At 45.0% G+C, this 17,684-nt stretch overlaps 3 protein-coding genes and 1 long non-coding RNA gene across 4 annotated transcripts, besides 1 other annotated feature; 2 read left to right on the forward strand and 2 right to left on the reverse strand.

Annotated features, from left to right (window-relative positions):
- Positions 1 to 4,171: 4,171 nt before the first annotated feature.
- On the reverse strand, positions 4,172 to 9,915 carry CG14186 (uncharacterized protein). Its single transcript, NM_140917.2, has 5 exons — positions 8,503 to 9,915; positions 7,312 to 7,753; positions 6,691 to 7,083; positions 5,331 to 5,508; positions 4,172 to 5,267 (listed from the first exon to the last, which is right to left on the reverse strand). The coding sequence occupies exons 1-5, from the start codon at positions 9,446 to 9,448 to the stop codon at positions 5,112 to 5,114; spliced, it is 2,115 nt and encodes a 704-aa protein (NP_649174.1). The 5' UTR covers positions 9,449 to 9,915; the 3' UTR covers positions 4,172 to 5,111.
- Positions 9,916 to 10,590: 675 nt separating this feature from the next.
- Positions 10,591 to 11,632, forward strand: lncRNA:CR44679 (long non-coding RNA:CR44679). Its single transcript, NR_125013.1, has one exon. It is a non-coding gene; the product is annotated as a long non-coding RNA:CR44679 (long non-coding RNA).
- A 549-nt stretch (positions 11,633 to 12,181) lies between these two features.
- CG14185 (uncharacterized protein) lies at positions 12,182 to 13,645 on the forward strand. The gene is made up of 2 exons (NM_140918.2): positions 12,182 to 12,538; positions 12,606 to 13,645. The coding sequence occupies exons 1-2, from the start codon at positions 12,209 to 12,211 to the stop codon at positions 13,482 to 13,484; spliced, it is 1,209 nt and encodes a 402-aa protein (NP_649175.1). The 5' UTR covers positions 12,182 to 12,208; the 3' UTR covers positions 13,485 to 13,645.
- Positions 13,646 to 13,785: 140 nt separating this feature from the next.
- Positions 13,786 to 14,304: a mobile genetic element.
- A 267-nt stretch (positions 14,305 to 14,571) lies between these two features.
- On the reverse strand, positions 14,572 to 17,622 carry Ir76b (Ionotropic receptor 76b). Its single transcript, NM_140919.2, has 5 exons — positions 17,064 to 17,622; positions 16,653 to 16,992; positions 16,312 to 16,505; positions 15,538 to 15,839; positions 14,572 to 15,484 (listed from the first exon to the last, which is right to left on the reverse strand). The coding sequence occupies exons 1-5, from the start codon at positions 17,523 to 17,525 to the stop codon at positions 14,872 to 14,874; spliced, it is 1,911 nt and encodes a 636-aa protein (NP_649176.1). The 5' UTR covers positions 17,526 to 17,622; the 3' UTR covers positions 14,572 to 14,871.
- Between the last annotated feature and the right edge of the window lie 62 nt (positions 17,623 to 17,684).

The following is a 17,684-nucleotide window of genomic DNA, read 5'->3' on the forward strand; positions in this document are numbered from 1 at the left end:
CGCTACCAGAGCTGTTGTGGCCAACATAGATGCTGGCTTGCTACCGATTTGTGACCTCGGTAGCCGCCACATGCAGCCTGGACCATCAGGTGAATGTGGATACAAGGATGTGCGGCTGACTGAGTTTGTCGGCGTTTTGCCGATACTTTCCTGATGTCCGTCGATATCACGCATACGAAGCGTGCGCCACTTCCAGGCTCCAGCAGCTGTGATACCCTCTAAAGACTAGGTGATCTGTGAAATTTCAGGATGATAGTGAAATATATACTTGAACTTATACGTCTTGAATATATGATACAACTAAAATATTACAATTAGTATATAAATGTAATGTTATATATGATTATTGGATTGGTCTTAGGTGCATTTAAAAAGGGTTTTTGATCTTTTTTGAATTAAAGAATTCAGGTTGGAAGATACCCATCTGTGAACATCAATATAATCACGAGACACTAATGGTTATCACGGAGTCGCTGTTCCCAGTTCGCTGAGCTTCTGGGTCCTGCCAAGTGTCATGTTTGACCAGCAACAGCAATAGCATGCACACGCATGCGGACGCATTGCGCTTTAAAGCCAATGTAATTCGAAGCTGGCTGGAATGTGGTCTTCTGCCAAACGGCAAATGGGCAACTGGCTGTGGGGTCTCGGCCCCCGTTCTGCCCCTCCTGCCGCTCTTGTCCAGTGGAGCAGCCACATCGATGACAATGACGCCAAATGGCAGGAAAGCTGCAGATGTCGGCCGTCCGCAGTTGGTTCTCATATTTCCCTGATCCTGGCCAAAAGACATCCCCTGTGTGAGAGTGCGCTGCCAGCGTGTTGTGGCATAATTTATACGCTTATTTGTTAATTTCGCACACATTCTGAAGGGGGGTGGGGGGGGGGGGTCAACGCACGGACAGATACATTACACAAACTCTTGGCTTAATTAAAAGTTAAGGCAACAAGTTTTCGTTCTGGTACAGTTGTTTAGTCCAAGAGACGGAATGATACCCTTCTTGTGCTACAATTATTTAGACAATTAATGTTTTATTTTTAAGTGGAATTTCTAAAGAATTATGACACTTATTTTAACATTCTTTATTGTTGTTATTTGTTTTTCAGTTCAACCCAACAAAATTACTTGATTGTAGAAATATCTTTAATATCTAAACCTGAGAAAGTTACGTGGGCGTTCTAAGAAACATTTTAAACTTTTCATTTGTAACATTTTGCATATCTAAAAGTTTTCTATTTAGCTAGAAAACAACCCTGAGAATTGGAATACAACATATCCGTCATTGTGACGGTTGCAATAATAATCCTATTACCCATATTAAATACCCTCGGTGACGGGCCAACAAATGTCCTCGATGAGCTATCCCTTTGCATAGTTAGGTGCCCCATCGCATCCTTAGGCTGGGAATATTTCAATTAATCAACTCATCTCGGACCAGCTTGATGGGCATTGCGATAGGCAGCGGAGCTCAAGCAGGGCACCTCGGTGGTGGATGGCTTAGCCGAGATGCTGGCCGGAGCAACAGGATAATTACTCGACCATATGCTCAAGTGTCCAGCCCAGGAGGAGGAGCAGCCGCAGGATGGGTAGCCACAGGAGGAGAAGCCACAAGAGGAGCAGCCATCCAAGGCCAGTTGTTCGACTCGAGTGCTCTGGCCGTAGCTTTCGCTGCGATGTAATTGTAATTTAGACACCACAAGCTCACATGAGTGGCCAGAGGCGGAGACAACAACTTGCCAGGGGGCCTTGCAAAGGTAAACTGCAATGAATTGCTTTTGCTAATCCCCCTTCAATAATCACTTTTTTGGCCTATTGGATTGCCTTGTTCCTATTATTATAACACATGGCATACCCAGCATACTTACATTTGAAATATAAAACTTTAGTGTTAGTGCCAACCCCCTGAAAGAAAAGCCACTGCCATGGGCGTATGTGTTTGTATCTTTGTATCTTTTTCTATGGTGCATGTGTTGCGTAATTTTTTCGCTGTCATGCGGCTAAACGTGCGAATTACTCGCTCTTTTTATTCGCTGGGCCAGCCGTCGCTTGTTTTATTATATTTTCTCACCTCATTTTTGCTGCGTTTTATCTCCGCCCGGCCACCACACACTCGCAGAAAGGCACTTGGAGCCACGTGTGTGTTTAACCTAATTACAGCAGACTTGTCCTTTTCACTCACAACTGACTGCCAGGACACTGGATTCCATGCCATAGTGCCTTCCGCCTGCGCTTGTAACTGCTAACAGGCAGATTAATGTTTAGTGTTTACTCAAATTATGCATTTTTTAATTACTTCTAAACGAAAATTTACGGTTTACTCTTCTATTATTGTACAACCTTTTTTGAAAAAAAAAAATTAAATGATTATTTTCTCATACGTAGAATATAAATAGATATGCCTTCGTTCGGAAGTAAATCAATCGGTAAAGGCTATTATTTTGTCCAAATTAGGAAAAACTCACTTAGCTGAAAGGGTATTAAAAAGTCGCGATATTATACCTGAAGTTCCACAACCTTTTAAAGGATGTGCTAGGCCACAAAGCATCTTGTATCCTGGTCTATTGTGCTGCTCTGGTGCTTGAGTTTGTTGTTGTTGTCGAGTCATTATATTCATTTAGGAATTCAATTATCGCCATAATTGCAGCAAGTGGTTAATGATGATAATGCGTTTACTCCGATAACGCTGGCGATTGTGATAGCGATGTAGGTGACTTGCGTTTTATTCCAGGAACATATAATTACAAGAGACACACAATTTTGTTAATAGCGCCCGGATTTACATTTTAAATGCCAATCTTCGCCAGAATGTACTTAAGAGCGGCTAAACAACTCAACATAATTAATGCCTGTTATAATATTGTACTCTTTGTCGGTCTAATTAATGGGAACTTATCTTAGGTCACAATAATTATTTATGCAAATGCAAAAGAGCAGAAGAACGCTAATTGCAGTCTAGTTCAATCGAATCTTCAAAACGGTCTTAGCTAATTATGAAATTTTACGCAAAACATTTACATGACAAAGATCACATTTTGCAATGCATGAAGGCAGCAACAAAGAATATTTTAAATGAAGTGAAACATTTAAATTTGGAATTTTGAAAGGGTGCGTCCTGCGAATTGACGTGGCTCAAATGGGTTGCGCTCATTTTAACAGCTTTGTTTTCGCTTTGAAGTCATTTAGCGACCCATTAAATATTTTATTTGCTTCTCTTGGCGAGAGAGTAAAGATTCGAATCTTTTTTGTACAAAAATCTCATGTGTACAAAATTTTCCTAACAATTGAGTGGATAAACAATTTCGCTTTCATTATCTTAACTTGCATTTACAATTAATAAAACAATTGGCTAATTGGTAGCGGATATAAAAATATCTTGGTATCAAATTGAAGTACCATTTTAAGACCATTCGTAGCTAAATTCAAAATATACACCTTCTCCGATTATCTGTCCATAAATAAATTGTTGGTTTTATGAAATTAAGTGCCTATACACGACACAAGATATAATAGCTTACATTCTACATTCATTTGATGGCGCCATCTAGCAGATAACAATATCATTAAGCTTGTTTCACAACCATTGACATCCTACATTACATCATGTATAATTATGATTTATTTTACGTTTACCAAATATTAGCGATAAGTTGGCCAAATGTTGAATTTGCAGGATTTCAGGAAACTTTGTGGGATTATATTCCAATTTCCTGTCAATGCTTGAGTCGGTTGAGTGAGTTGGAATAATTCTATATAAATCTATTCGTTCCTCTCACAAATTGTCAATTTTTTTGATTTGATTTCACTGATCTATTTACTATTTATTTTATTTTCATACGTTCTGCATATGTCACTTAGGAATCTGAATCGCTGTTCTACTGTAATAAATTGAGGAATTCTTATCGAGTTTTCAATGATGTGATGATACGATGTGAGATTTCATGATTCGTTTAAATACTTATCTTCCACTCAAAAAGAAAGTTTGCATTCTGAAAAAATAAGATCAAACGCGCCCACTTATGCATCTCGTTTGCATAGTTGAATTGACCCTAAAAATCCTTTGAAAAAATTAATATAGTGGGAGTACCCACATGGCAATGTTGATCATAAAAATAAAAGTTATGAAAAAAGGATAATTAAACTTCGCCCAACCTTTAAAAAAAAACTCAAGTATTCTTTCTTGCCTTTATACATTATTTTTGTTTATTTGCGTTTATATTTTTTATATACAAGTTTACAATGAGATTTCCTTGTCATCCGCTTTGATCGATTCGTTTGTCTATATGTTTTTATTACATTTGCCTCTGTATATTGGTTAGTGTATAATTAAACTTTAATATTCGTTATTTTATTGCACTCGGTTTATATACAGCTCAGGTAGAAGCTTAAACTGCCACGTAAACGCATCTAAAGGAAAGAAGGTGTAACAAATGTTTTACTAACTGCAAAATCAAGAATGTAACCAAGAGGCATTACCTAAAACTTGAATTGAACAATGTAAATAACTAATATACACTTCTACGTTTGCGGGATGCAAATATTGTACAAAACACATTCGCTAAAATTATACTTAATCTAGGCGATCCTAATCGACTGAGGATCTAATTTGGGAAGCCTTTGCCGTAAAAGTGCCGCAACGATTTAAAAAAAACCAAAAGATTCTGTATCTTAAGACGATATGTGTGAGTAAAATGATTTCAATAATTGTAAATATTTCTATACTCGCGTTTGTAATGTATATCAATTATGTGTATATCTATGTAGGTAACATATTGTATATATGCGTAAGTACATGAATACATCTATCTGCTATCTGGTAAATATAGGTATTTCATATTCTTTCCTCTTTAACAGTACGAGTATTCACTATATTTGCTTAGTTAACTAGTTTCAAGGTTAACCATTGAGTTCTCTGGTTGTCATATTATCGGTTCCCCCTTGGGTTTGTTCTAGCGGCCAGCGAAGGGCATCAGTGTGAATCCTTAAGAGACGACTTTAAAGCTTAAGATTTGGGTATGCATAAGAGTTCTATTGCGTTTCGATTATGCCGTACATATAAAAAGCCGATAACTGAACAACAGCTGCTAAGAGTTCGATATTTACACTTGTCGCCTTAAATTCAATTATTTGTCAACTGATATTTGGTGAGGTCCACCAGGTGCTCATATAGCATATCCTCCTGCGGCGTCAGTCCGATCATAATCCACCCGGATATGGCGGCAATGCTCCTCGTCACCGACAGGCTGCTCCACACGCTCTGCACACTGTTGCTCAGCTGCTCGAAATGGAGTAAATTGAATATGGAACTCAGACTTATCACCACGATCCTTGCACTTACCATCTCCTGTTGCGTCAGCGTTATGTTGGCATTGTTGTTGAACAGGTACAGCTTCTCGTCGATGGAATCGGAGCAGATGGCTAGGATTATTGTCGCCACATAGATCATGGTGATGATGAGCCACCGAAACGAGATCAGTTCGCTGGCATTCGAGAAGCTCCAGCGACAGATGTCCATCCTACAAATTTGAAATTTGAAAGATTTTTAGTCAATAACTAAAAAAATCTATTTTATTTTCCTCTAGGCTATTACCATATCAAGTGGGCGCTCTTAGATACGCACACTGGAAATAACTTATTCATGAACAAAATCATGGATATTGCCTGAAAGTTCAGCTGCGTATGGTGTGCACTTCCTACAGATTCCTGCATGACCTGACATTTAACAGTAGCACTCCGTTTGTCAGAGGGGCAAAGGTCAGGACACAGACTCCACTTCCACTGCCTGGAGATACTTAACATTTAGCCCAGCCACAGCAGCGCATAAATCAAATGGCGCTGGGATAACGAAGCGAAATGTCATACACAGTTTCACACTTCCATCCAGGCAGCCGAAAATGGCACAATTCGAATGGGCAAACAACGTCAGACAGTTCCTTTGGACCACCTAAAACCCAACCACTCAACCACCCGACCACCCAAGCCATTCAAAACCACCCACACACTTGTGCCATCGACTGGCGCAGCCTTTAAAGGTCAAGAGTGCAGCCAGGGTGGTTTGCTTGTGTGTGGGCAGCGACTTTGGCATGCAAAAAGAGCAAAGTTTAAGGGCATTAAAATATTTTGTGGCTGATGAAAGCGGCCACGCAATGCGAGCGCCGCAAATTTGTATTTCTATGAGAGCACGAAGCCGAACAAGTACCCAAATTGAGGTCACACCATCGCCACCACCACACCATCAGTTCCACGCACACTATTATCTATCAGTGTGGAACGATATCCTCGTGTCTAGACAAAGAAAAATGAAGGAAGTATGTAGAACCGGAGGTGCGAGGGCTAACTACCCACTTCCTTCAGCTGACTTCCAGCTCAATGAAACTCTCAGCGAATCCTTCGCCAACTGAGGTCAATGAGTTCTGGTGGCGAAACTCCATCGCTGCCACTGAGCATTCCCTTCTTGGCCACCTATTTTTAGCCGCTCGTTGACGAAGGTTGCGTGGTAGGCCAAATTGGCTTTTAATCAAGTCAAAGGACATCGAAAGCCCAAAGGACGCAATTGAAATTGACTAAGTGACTAGAAAATTGTAAAATCCATCGCCTAAAGAGCTAAGCTAGCTTAAAGGTGTGTAATCTATACTTATGCTTTATAGAATTCATTTCTTATTTTTCACCAAGATCCAATCCATTACACCCAAACTCACCGATCGAAAACGGAAACCAGACAGATTATGGCCAAGCAGTAGAAGGTATTTAAGTAGATCTCCGCAAATCCGGCGTAGTCACTTATCAGGGCCAGTCCGGATGCTGCTGCGGATGGGGATGAGGATTCGCCCGACTCCGTTCCCCGATCGCCGGAATCGATGTCTATCGCCGATGGTGTCGATGCGGCTGGGGGTTGGGCCGTTGATGACACCGTCTCGCCCGCAAGACTCATGCCATTGATAACCTTGGCCCAGTCCATGGGGTGGCTGCTCAGCACGAAGAGTAGATGGGCCAGAGCTAGACCGGCTAGCAAGCCGTGGCATATGTTCGAGATGAGCAGCCAGATTCGTTGAACTACACAGGCTAGTTGTATGTTGCTGGTGATACCATTGCTAGTAAAATTAAATAAATTGCTGGATTAGAGTGACATCACTGGCATCTACACTACACTATTGTGCGAATGTTTAAATATATTTAAATTCTCAAATAGTTAAAAACAAATAATTTAAATGAGTATTTTCAGCAGAATATTAGGAAAAGTTTTGTGATAACCTTAGATTTGGACAGTTTCATATGCATAACTGACGTCTGAGGTATCATTTCTATTTTCCGCAACTCACCGATTAAAGTCGGCATCCAGCAAACAGCGGGTATCACCGTAGCTGCCACGCCCACTTCCATTTCCGCCCATTCTGTCGCCGCCGTGGGCGTGGCTGCCGCTGGAGCGGAAGAGGCGACCGGCGCCTCCAAGCTCCGCGGCCGAGATGCCATCGAGGCGACCTCCGCCACCGCCTGCACATCCACCTCCGCCGCCGGATGCCGAAATTCCGGCGGATCCACGAACAGCCGCCCCCAGGAAGGAGCGCTTGTAGTAGCTGTGCTCCACGGGTCGATATCCGGATGACGTCTGCAGGAACATCTTGTCGATGTGCGCGGGCGCATCGTCCGTGGGCGAGACGACCGGCGTGAATGGGTTGTAGATCTCCTCGCCATCGGCCGGAGCTATGTCATCGGCCAGCTCCTTCAGAATCGAGGATATACCGCCTGCTGAGTACAACTTGGCTGTGGGAGAAAGAGGGATTCCATTCGGCTATTGTTTGTTACTTTGTTTTTCCATTCTCAGCTTCTTATGAGAACCATTTGTTATAAGTTTGTTATAAACAGAAAATGAATCAAATAAATTGTAATTGTTTGTGAAATAATCGGTGTATCAAGTTTTACTTAGTTTATTTAAAGAATAATCAAACAAGCTCGTCTAAGACGGCATGGTATCATGGTATCAAACGAGCCAGTGCGCAGAATCGAGAAAGTGGTGGGTGGATGTGCAGGTGGATGGGTGGATGGGTGGATGGGTGGATGGGTGGAGCTTTTGCTGCAAATGGTTTTACTGAATGGAAACTGAGATCCGGAAGTGGGTGACACAGGGTCTACCCAAAAAATATCAGTCAGGTCGTTTTGCGGAACTTATCGTTGGGATTGGGTACTATTTTGAATTCCCAATTACTTTTAAACAAACTAAATTCAAGCGCAAGCAAAAATATATCAATTTAAATATTAATTCACCTGAAGAGTTTCAAAACTAGCATTTAACTTGTATTGCTTTAAATAAGCCAGTATATTAACATCATTAGTATTTTCAATGAAACCCCAAGCGCAATACGAACATGAATTCATATTTTTATACATTTTTGGTCGCAAAACACAAACTAATTCATGTTAATCTATCATCATCATCAAATAACTTGTTTAATTTCTTACATTAAGTAAGTTATTAGAGATGGCTGAAGTGCGAAAAGTCAAAATATACTCACAGATTAGCTGGCCCCGCTTGTCCCTTTGCGACTTGGTCTTCCGGTGGACGCGTCTCTCCTCGAGGCTCTGGTCGATCTCGAGTTCGCCGGAAAGCGAGGCGTCGTGCATGTCGGAGCACTGCTTGAGGTACCGCATCAGGGTTTCGTTGGCCTGCCGGACCTCCATCTCTCCGGCGGCTATTAGCTTCCGTTCGCGTCTCCGCCGAGACTCCGACTTGCTCCTTTTGCGCCGCGGACTCTTGTCGAAGCTGCTCCTCGAACGCAGGGATCGCTGGGCGGGACTGGCCTGTGGGTCGGAGAGGGACTGCTGTTTTCTCGATGCGCCCGTGCTAGTTCCGTTTCCAGTTCCGTTTCCGGTTCCGGCGGGGGCGGAGGGCGTGGGAGAGCTCTGCTTGAGCTCCCGGTCCATGTACCCAAGTATTCCGCGATGAAAGGACGCATCGGGATCAGCAGGTGAGTGAGTTCGCCTGGACCGATGGTGATGGGTGGCCGGTAGTTGCTGCAGGGTCTCCCGCAGACTCATCGCATCGCCGGATGAGTTGCGACTGCCATCGCTCTGCTTGGGCGGCGGCGGTGAGTCCCTGGTATTGCCTGCGCCCAGTGGCGACTCCTCCTCCCCCTCCTCCTGGCCCGGCGGGGCGTGGCCGTTGACCAGCACCACCGTTTGCTGCGACGTCTGGCTGGGCGAACCCACCAGCTCTATGCTGTCCGCCGAGCTCTGGGCACTGATGCGACCCGCACTGCTTGGCGTACCGCCGCTGCCGCCCGGATCCGCGGATACCACGCCCTCGTTGAGGGCTGTGGCACAGTCCAAGGCCTCTGCCCGCTCGGGCGTGGTGGGCGTTGGAGCTGCCGCTCCCGTAGCCACCGCCTCCCGTTCCAGGCGCCGCTGTCGCGCCTCCGTGCGACGATGCCGTTGATGCTGGCGGTGCACCTTTGCCTCCATTTGGACTTGTGGGATGCTAGATCCGATCCGAGCCGAGTTGAGCCACTAGGCCAGCTGCATAACAGGTGGACACCCCCTGGGAACGGGCACGGAAACGGGAATGGGAGTGGGAACTTTGTGCTGCTGCAGCTTTTGACCCAAATAACACAGTGCACACCCACACACACACACACACAACCGCGAGAGGACACGACCACAACGACAATCAGCGAATGCAGCTCAGCTGCGAGCTGGTGGCATTTCCTCAAGGCTCCACTTCAGCGCACTCTGCACATACGGATATCATTGGCGACCGAATAACTGATCACTTATCGGATAGATCAATCTCTTTGTTACGGTACTGCGTTCGATTTTTACTCGATTACTGCGTTATCCGTGCATTGTTCTTATATTCCTTAAAAAAATATTCACGAGGCGAACGGAACCGAAACCAAAGCACCGCGTTCGAGACTCTGTTCTGCAATAACAACGAATTTGTCATTGCGAGGGGCTTAAATAGACGCAGCTCTCCCAACTTTAAAGCCAACATTACCCTCTGACGCCGACTGCTCTGCCTCTGTTAACGGGGACAAAATATACTGTTACTTTCTCAACTTACGTCGATAAAGCATACAATACACCACGGTTTAAGCACATGATAAAAATTTGTAAATACTATACAACATTCATTGTTTTGCTTTAAATACCGGTTGACAGGCTCGATATAACAATCTTCCAGACACGTTTAAAATTAAATCGATTTTGGTTCTTAACATTTGATGTCTACGAATTTCCTCGCCCTTCAAAACATTAATATCTAAAATTTTACATATTCGACTTTTGACCGGCAGTGTCAAATGCTTAAGCGCAGTCTCCAACCTATGTTAATCCTGGCGCACTGTTAACTGTAACAGTGACGCCCACGCCGACGTCAACGTAGACGTCAATGAGAAGCGAACGGTATTTTCGGAACGCCATTGAGAGCGAACACGTTTCAATGTAGCTGTAGCGTAGTAACCGTTCGAGAGAGAGAGAGAGCGCTAGAGCTTTAAGGACAATGACGTCAACAGTGCGTGCCTGTGCACCCACACATTGCAGCCATTTGTGTAATAGTGTGTGTCTGTCTATGTGTGTTGCTTGTGCTTGGGTTTGTTGGTATTATTGACAAATTCTATTTTTAGGCATCTATAAAAATGTGCGAGCTGATGATGGGATTTTATTGACAACACCTGAACTCACACTTAAAAAGCAGCTGTGCTTCACTGTGAGAAACTTTGCTGTTTATTGGGCGGGATTTTAAGACAATGTATGGAAATAATTAGTAAATGGAATTTTATACATTTTTAAATTCCTATTTTGCCTGTCTTTTTCCCCTTCTACTACGTCATATTCTGCAAAAACCGATTTCGCCCACGCGTCTCTTCTCACTCCACCACAATCACCATCACTTTCTCCATCTCTCTTTCTCTCGTTCTACCTCTCTCTTTCGCACTTTCTCCTCTGTGCAATCGATAAATGCGTGGTACGATGTCAGCTCACTGCGCAGCTTTCGCCTCTGATGACGTCAATGGAAAAAGCTCAATCCAAAACCAAAACAACAACAGTGCCTCCCTTAGGAGCCAACCACCTCCCTCTTACCAAAATAAATTGACAAAAGCCGGCAAAAGCTTGACAGGCGTCAGGAAAATTGGATTATAGTAAAACTGAGAAAACAGAGAGGGAGAGAGGGAGAGAGAGAGCGGGACAGACAAAGAATCCTTATGGCGTTGGCGTTAGCTAAAGGCCCTTGAAATGGCAAAAGTCTGTGATGCGGGCGGATCCAGAATATATATCCATATAACATAATATGCAGAAAACAAAATGATTGAAAATCAATATTTTGCGTTATTAAATTTTGTGACTATTTTACACATAAATGTCTAGAACTGATAATTAATTGTTATCCTGTTCATTCGCCTCTGAACAGAAATAACCGCGAAACTCTCACCGCTCTCCCAAGCCAGACAGACATCCTGGAAGAGAGAGAGAGAGCGAGCGAGTTTGACAGAAAGAGGAATGTAAAAAACCTCGGTGGTAAAGAGTTTGAGTGCGAACGTCACGACCATGACGTCACACTGACGTCAGTGGGCGTATTGCCAAAAAGAAAACGCTGTTGCGGCGGAATGAATGAGGGCGACGGAATGCTGCAAAATGGCAGATCGATATAAAACTAAGTCCTTTCGTTAAATTTATACTGAAATAGCGTGGCCAAATAAGAAGTTTATTCACACAGTACATGCACAAAGAATATTTAAGGTCCATTGATTAAAGCTAGACGTTATTGAATTGTAAGTCTTCTAGTAAACAATTAAATTTAACCAAAATGGTTTTTAATAAAAATGGGGCACACAAATTATGTGACAGAATTATTACATATGTACATTCAATGATCTATTAGTAAGGTAAAATGGTGGAAGTTTATTGCATACTTCTTAGGACCATAAACATGTTGACTATAAGTTAACAATATAAACTAGCTAATTAAAAAGATAAAGACTTGTTTGATTGCTTGTTATGTGAACAGAATAATGTCTTGCTCTCATTAATGAAAATTATTATAGTTTATAATATTCAGCCGGTAAGCGTTAAATAGTGATCTAATGAACAACAAAAATGGAAAGTGACAATGCCACCAAGTAGCGTTGCCAGTGGATACGCTTGGGTTGTTAGGTCAATATGGACAGACAAAATACAGCAGAACACTGAAGACATATGTAGGTGTTGCACTAAGAAATATTAATAATGCCACTGCTGGAGGCACCTGCGGACTACCTGGAGTCCTCTCCGGATCAATCGCTTCAGGCGGAACTGCCCATCCTTCTGGCACCGCCAGGACCGGCCGCCTTGGCCCAGGTCCGGATGCCTCCGCCCGAGGTGCGGCTCAATCAGCAGAATCCCGCACAGCAGCAGCAGCAGCGGATGCAGTTCAACCGCCGCCAACTGGGTCGCCGGAACTCCTTCGATCGGGATGTGGCCATTGCCGAGGAGGAACAGCACCTTCCGGCCTTCGTCCACCTGCTGCCCGTGGTGCTACCCCAACAGGGCCCGGAACCGACACTGGACGAGCTACTGGTGGGTGCACGTTAACCTTGTGACGAATTAAAAGTGATGAAGTGGTATTAAAATATTGTTTGCTTAGCGCCGAGTGACGCAACGCACGGATCTGGAGGCGGTGGAGCAAGTGCGTCTGCGCGTGATCTCTTACACAGTCAGCCTGTCCCGCCTGTCGCTCTTCCTGCCGCGCCTCCAATCCCTCGACCTGAGTGGCAGTGTGCTGAGCTCCCTGCGCGACCTGGGCTATGGACTCCTCCAGCTAACCCGGTTGGACATCAGCAACTGCGGCCTGAATAGCTTCGACGGCACCAGTGGACTGCCGGCCATCCGTGTGCTCATCGCCGATGGAAACATGATCCAGCGGGTTGATCCGCTGGCCGAACTGGTCCACCTGCGCGTTCTCAAGGCAAGGAACAACCGGATCAGTGAGCTGGGCCTGCTCTCCTTCTTGGGAATGTGCCCGCAGCTGCAGGAGGTGGAGTTGCAGGGCAATCCCGTGTGTCGTTTACCGCTCTACCGCTCGCTCCTGGCGCGCAGTGTGCCCACGTTGCAACTGTTGGATGGACGGGTGTTGAACGGTGAACCTGCTCCGGTGGAGATGGAGGAGGCCACATCCCCGGCATCAAGTGATCTGGAGTCTGGCTCCGAGACGACTGCACAACGGCCGAACACGGCGCCTGCTCCGGAACCCGTTCCTATCGCCTTGAATGCTGCCATCCGGCGCCAAGTGTCGGCCAGCTCTGGCTCCACTCCAGTGGCCGGATCGGTTTTGAGCCTGGTGCGCCAGCGGCGAAGGCGCAGTGGCCACGCCTGGGTCAGTTCCTCCTCCTCCAGCGGATCGTCTTCCGCCTCCTCTGCCCGATCCACGCGGGCGCCATCAATGAGCTCCTGCTCCTCCAACAGCAGCCTCGACGTCCAATCATCGTCCCATTATGTCTTCAGCACACAGTCAACGCTGGACTAGACCACACTGCAAAAAAGTTAATATTTTATACACAATAATATTATTGACCATATGAATCAGGATTCTAAATCCTGACTGAACTGGTTATACCAGAAACAAACAAAAAATCAAAATTAACAAGCTTGAGAGCTTGTTGAATAAATACACACAATTACTTCATGAGAGCTCTGGTATTTGTTTTATTAATCCATTTACTATTGTGATTGTTTCTTAATTAATGAAGTCAAAGCTATAATATTTACTTAAGTATGTAACAGGTGGAAGCGTTTCCGGCCCCATAAGGAATTTATATTCTATCAGGATCAGTAGCCCAGTCACTAGCTGCTAATGCGAATGCGAAATTCCATCATTTTTCTGTGAAATCAATAGATATTGGGGGATAAAATAAGAAAATATTTTAAAATTGTTTAAAAGTGTGAGCTCGGAAAGGATGGGCGTGTCTACAGTGTGATTGGTATACAAATAAAATTGGCAAGGCACAAAATAAAACGAAGAATAATCTAAACATTTTTCAAAAATGTGTGCGGTTTGTGCTCGTTATATATATATATATATATATATATATATATACCCATATATATGGGCGTGGCAACATGGGCAAACAAACTTGCGCTGCGTCTATTACTCTTTTGAGTCTTAACATTCTGAGATCTTTACGTTCATACGGACAGATGGACATGGCTAGATCGACTCGGCTATTGATCCTGACCAAAAATATATATACTTTATACGATCGGAAACGCCAGAAGGAATCTGGGTGTTACATACTTTTCAACGAATCTATTGTAGTATACCTTTACTCTACGAGTAGCGGGAATAAAAAATCAATAAAGAGCACACGAATTCCTTGAAAACGTAAATTATAGCACGTGAAAGCTATATACTTAATGTTATCACATTTAAAATGCCTGAAAATGGAGTCACCGACAAATTATACACTTAATTTTTTATTTCACAAACGTGTACAGTTAAGTTCAAAAGCAATTCTTCAAAATTATTAAACTTATTATTATCTTAACTCTTTATTTGTATGAATATGTAAACAGCTATTTAAAAGACCCCAATTGAAAGTAGTTAAATGTTATTTATAAGTGCACTTTATTTAAACGCTTTCCTTATTGGATGTCTACGTCTCGAGTGCTGTGGTCACAGGTGTAGATTGCACGTGAATATAAGGAGTGATGGGATGAATCTAATATTTATATCAAAACATCCAATCATAAGTAAGATCTTTTTAAATTCATTTTTTGAGGCTTATCTCATATACATTGCATCTGCAGTAAGATCAAAACTCTGAAAATACACAGTTGAACTTTGAGCTTAAATTGTATCCATTATGTAGAAGGTATTCCAATTAGGCCATATGAAGTTCGCATCACTGCACTTGCTACTCAGTGTAGCTGTATTGAAAGAGGGCCGCCGAGGGCGATCTAACCGGCACGAGCTGGCTTTGACCATTTGGATTGCGGAATACCATGTAGTCGCGTCCGTTGATCAGGCGCCGTACACCACCTTCAGAATCGCCGCCCAGGAGGACACCATTGCCAAGGGCGTTTCCGTTTGCGAGGGGACGTCGCCAGCGATTCAGTGGATCTCCGTGACTGCCGCCGTTGAAGATGCTCTGGTACGGCGGCGGAGGAGTGACATTTTGGCCGTGGGTGGAGGCGCCCAGGAGCTGCCCATGTCCACTGTTCAATCGCCTCCAGCCACGGAGCCACCGGGATGGAGCCACCGACTGGCCGTTGGGCGTTCGTCCGATTCCGTGGCGCGCCCACTTATTCGCCTCCTGGCGACTATTGACGTACCGGAACATTAGCTCCGTGCTGAAGACGGCCAGTGCGGTGGCGAAACCGGCAAGCATGATGTAGTAGGTCATCATTAGGTCGCCGTTCCTCAGCTGCCGCTCCGTTCCGCCGAGATCCTGCGGACAGATCTCGGCACTGGGCAGATTTCTCTTAGACAGGTGCTTCACGATTCCAGATTCCACCAGGTGTAGCAGCCTGCAAGGTGTGAAATCGCATTATCCATATGATTAAAGCATCAGCTCACCCACTCCGGGTCAAATAATTGGCTCAAATTCGATCCGATGGGATAGGCAAAGGTCCTCTTCTTCTTCAGGAACGGCTCCTTGGCCATGGCAAACGGACAGTGGACCTTCTCGTCGCTAAAGCTCACGGTTTTGCGGTACAGGTAGTCCCTGTACAACATTATGTTTATCGCCGGCCGATCCCTCACAAAAACATAGCCATTCTTTTCCACGTAGTTCTGCAGATTGTAGGTGTCGTTGGTCTCGTCCGAGAATACGGCGTAGTTGTTCTGGATCATTCGGTTTAGCATGGACAAGGATTCATTGGTCTGAAGTAAAAAGGAACGGATGAACATATAAAATTTAAATTATATGTAAGTAATCAAATTTAGGATTTGAATTTAGATTAAGAGTTGTATACTTTCACTCAAAGAAAACCCCGTCCTCAACGATCTGAAAATATAGCCGATCGAGATCGTACCATGCTCAGATTGCAAATGACTTTGCTCTCATTTCGCTCTCTGTCTCTCTCTAATTTTCTCTCTTTCACCTTCCGTCTAAAAATAAAAACATTGATATCGTTTGCGTCTCGAAATGATGGTTCCTTCTCATGAGAATGGTAATCTATGGAAAGCTTGGGTAAATAGCTTGTACAACCCTATCAGTTATCCCCTTTTATGTATATAATTAAGCAAAAATGTGTGCATTAGGGATCCAGAAGTATTGCACCAGTAAAAATCGAAATTTTCATGGTCTTCCCATGCCTTTTAACTCATCTGATTCCCACGGGATCCCGCTCACCGTTCGAATGGCGTACTCCACTCCACCGCCCCGCATGGACACAAAGTGCTTGTTCTTCGTGAGGATATCGTTGACCGTGTTGTACGGCAGCGTGAACTTGGAAAGGGTCAGGAAGGCGGTCAAGTTGGCCGTGTAGAAGGACGTCAGTATCGTGATGAAAATCCACCAGGTGGCAAAGAGCAGCCGCGTCGAGTCTGCAATGGTTTTCAATGGGCTTAATGAAACGACAAACTGCCGGAGTTCCCGTTCCCCGATGGCTTGGCATGCAATCAGTGGGCCATTAGCGCCCGCCGATGGCTATCTTAACCGCTCGATTGCACTTTAACCTAATTGCGGCCCACCTGCAATGGGCGACAGGGTGCTGCCCTGCTTCATCAGCGCTCCGTAGACGAACCAAGCGCAGTGGCCCAGGGAGTAGGGCGTCTGCTGGCCGTCGCCGGTCAGCCGATTTCGCAGGATGATCAGCGCGTAGATGATCGGCCCCACGGCCAGCAGCGAGACGAGGATCAGGATCCACACCCAGAACTCGAAGGGCGCAAGCAGTCCGGACCCACTAGCCGACTCGCGGGGACGCTGCATCACCATTATCCATTCGCCCTCGTCCAGCGTCGTTGTGGAGTAGTAGACGAAGCTGCGCTGGTCAGAGAGCGAGGGTATGAAGGCCGCCGCCAAGTCCACCGTCTGTTGGGCATCGATATAGGGTATAATCCGACTATAGTATATCCAAATCCGATCTCCGCCTGACTACTTACACTGCTGTTTACCATCTCGATGAGACTGCGATCAAAGTCGCTAGGCGAGCCGATGATGTTATCTTGGGGCACGACCACTTCATAGGTGAAGTTGAACTTCTTCTTGAGGAAGTCGATGATCTGAAAGGAGACTCCGTGCCCCACACGGGTGCCGTTCTCCAGGACCTCGGTGTAGCTGAGCGGAAAGTCCTCCAGGGTAGCGATGCGCAGGTGCTTGCCGCCGATCCAATCGAGCATCTCCCGCAGCTTCGGCTTCTTCCTGTTAATGGTCTCCAGCGTCTCCACGGGGGCATCCGCATCGAATCCAGCTTCCGATGCGTCCACATCCATGGGCAGCTCGGTGACCGGGGAAAGAGTGCCATTCTCGCCCATTTGGATTAGGTTCGTCGGCGGGGAATCGTTCAGCGGCGGACAGGCGACACAGAGGGCGGCGGCCACCAGCAGCTCGATGCCAGTGGCCATCGATACGAGTGCCTACTGTACTCTTTAGGTGTTTGCAACTCTAATAATTTCACTTTTTGCGCTTCCTAGACATTCCGCTGTTGCGTTCCCCACAACGCCACGTGCCTCACTGAAACGGAAAGTGGTAACTTTGAATTACATTTGTCCCGCCTCGGCCAT

Source organism: Drosophila melanogaster, chromosome 3L, assembly GCF_000001215.4.
Source record: "Drosophila melanogaster chromosome 3L".
NCBI classification, from domain to species: Eukaryota; Metazoa; Arthropoda; class Insecta; order Diptera; family Drosophilidae; genus Drosophila; species Drosophila melanogaster.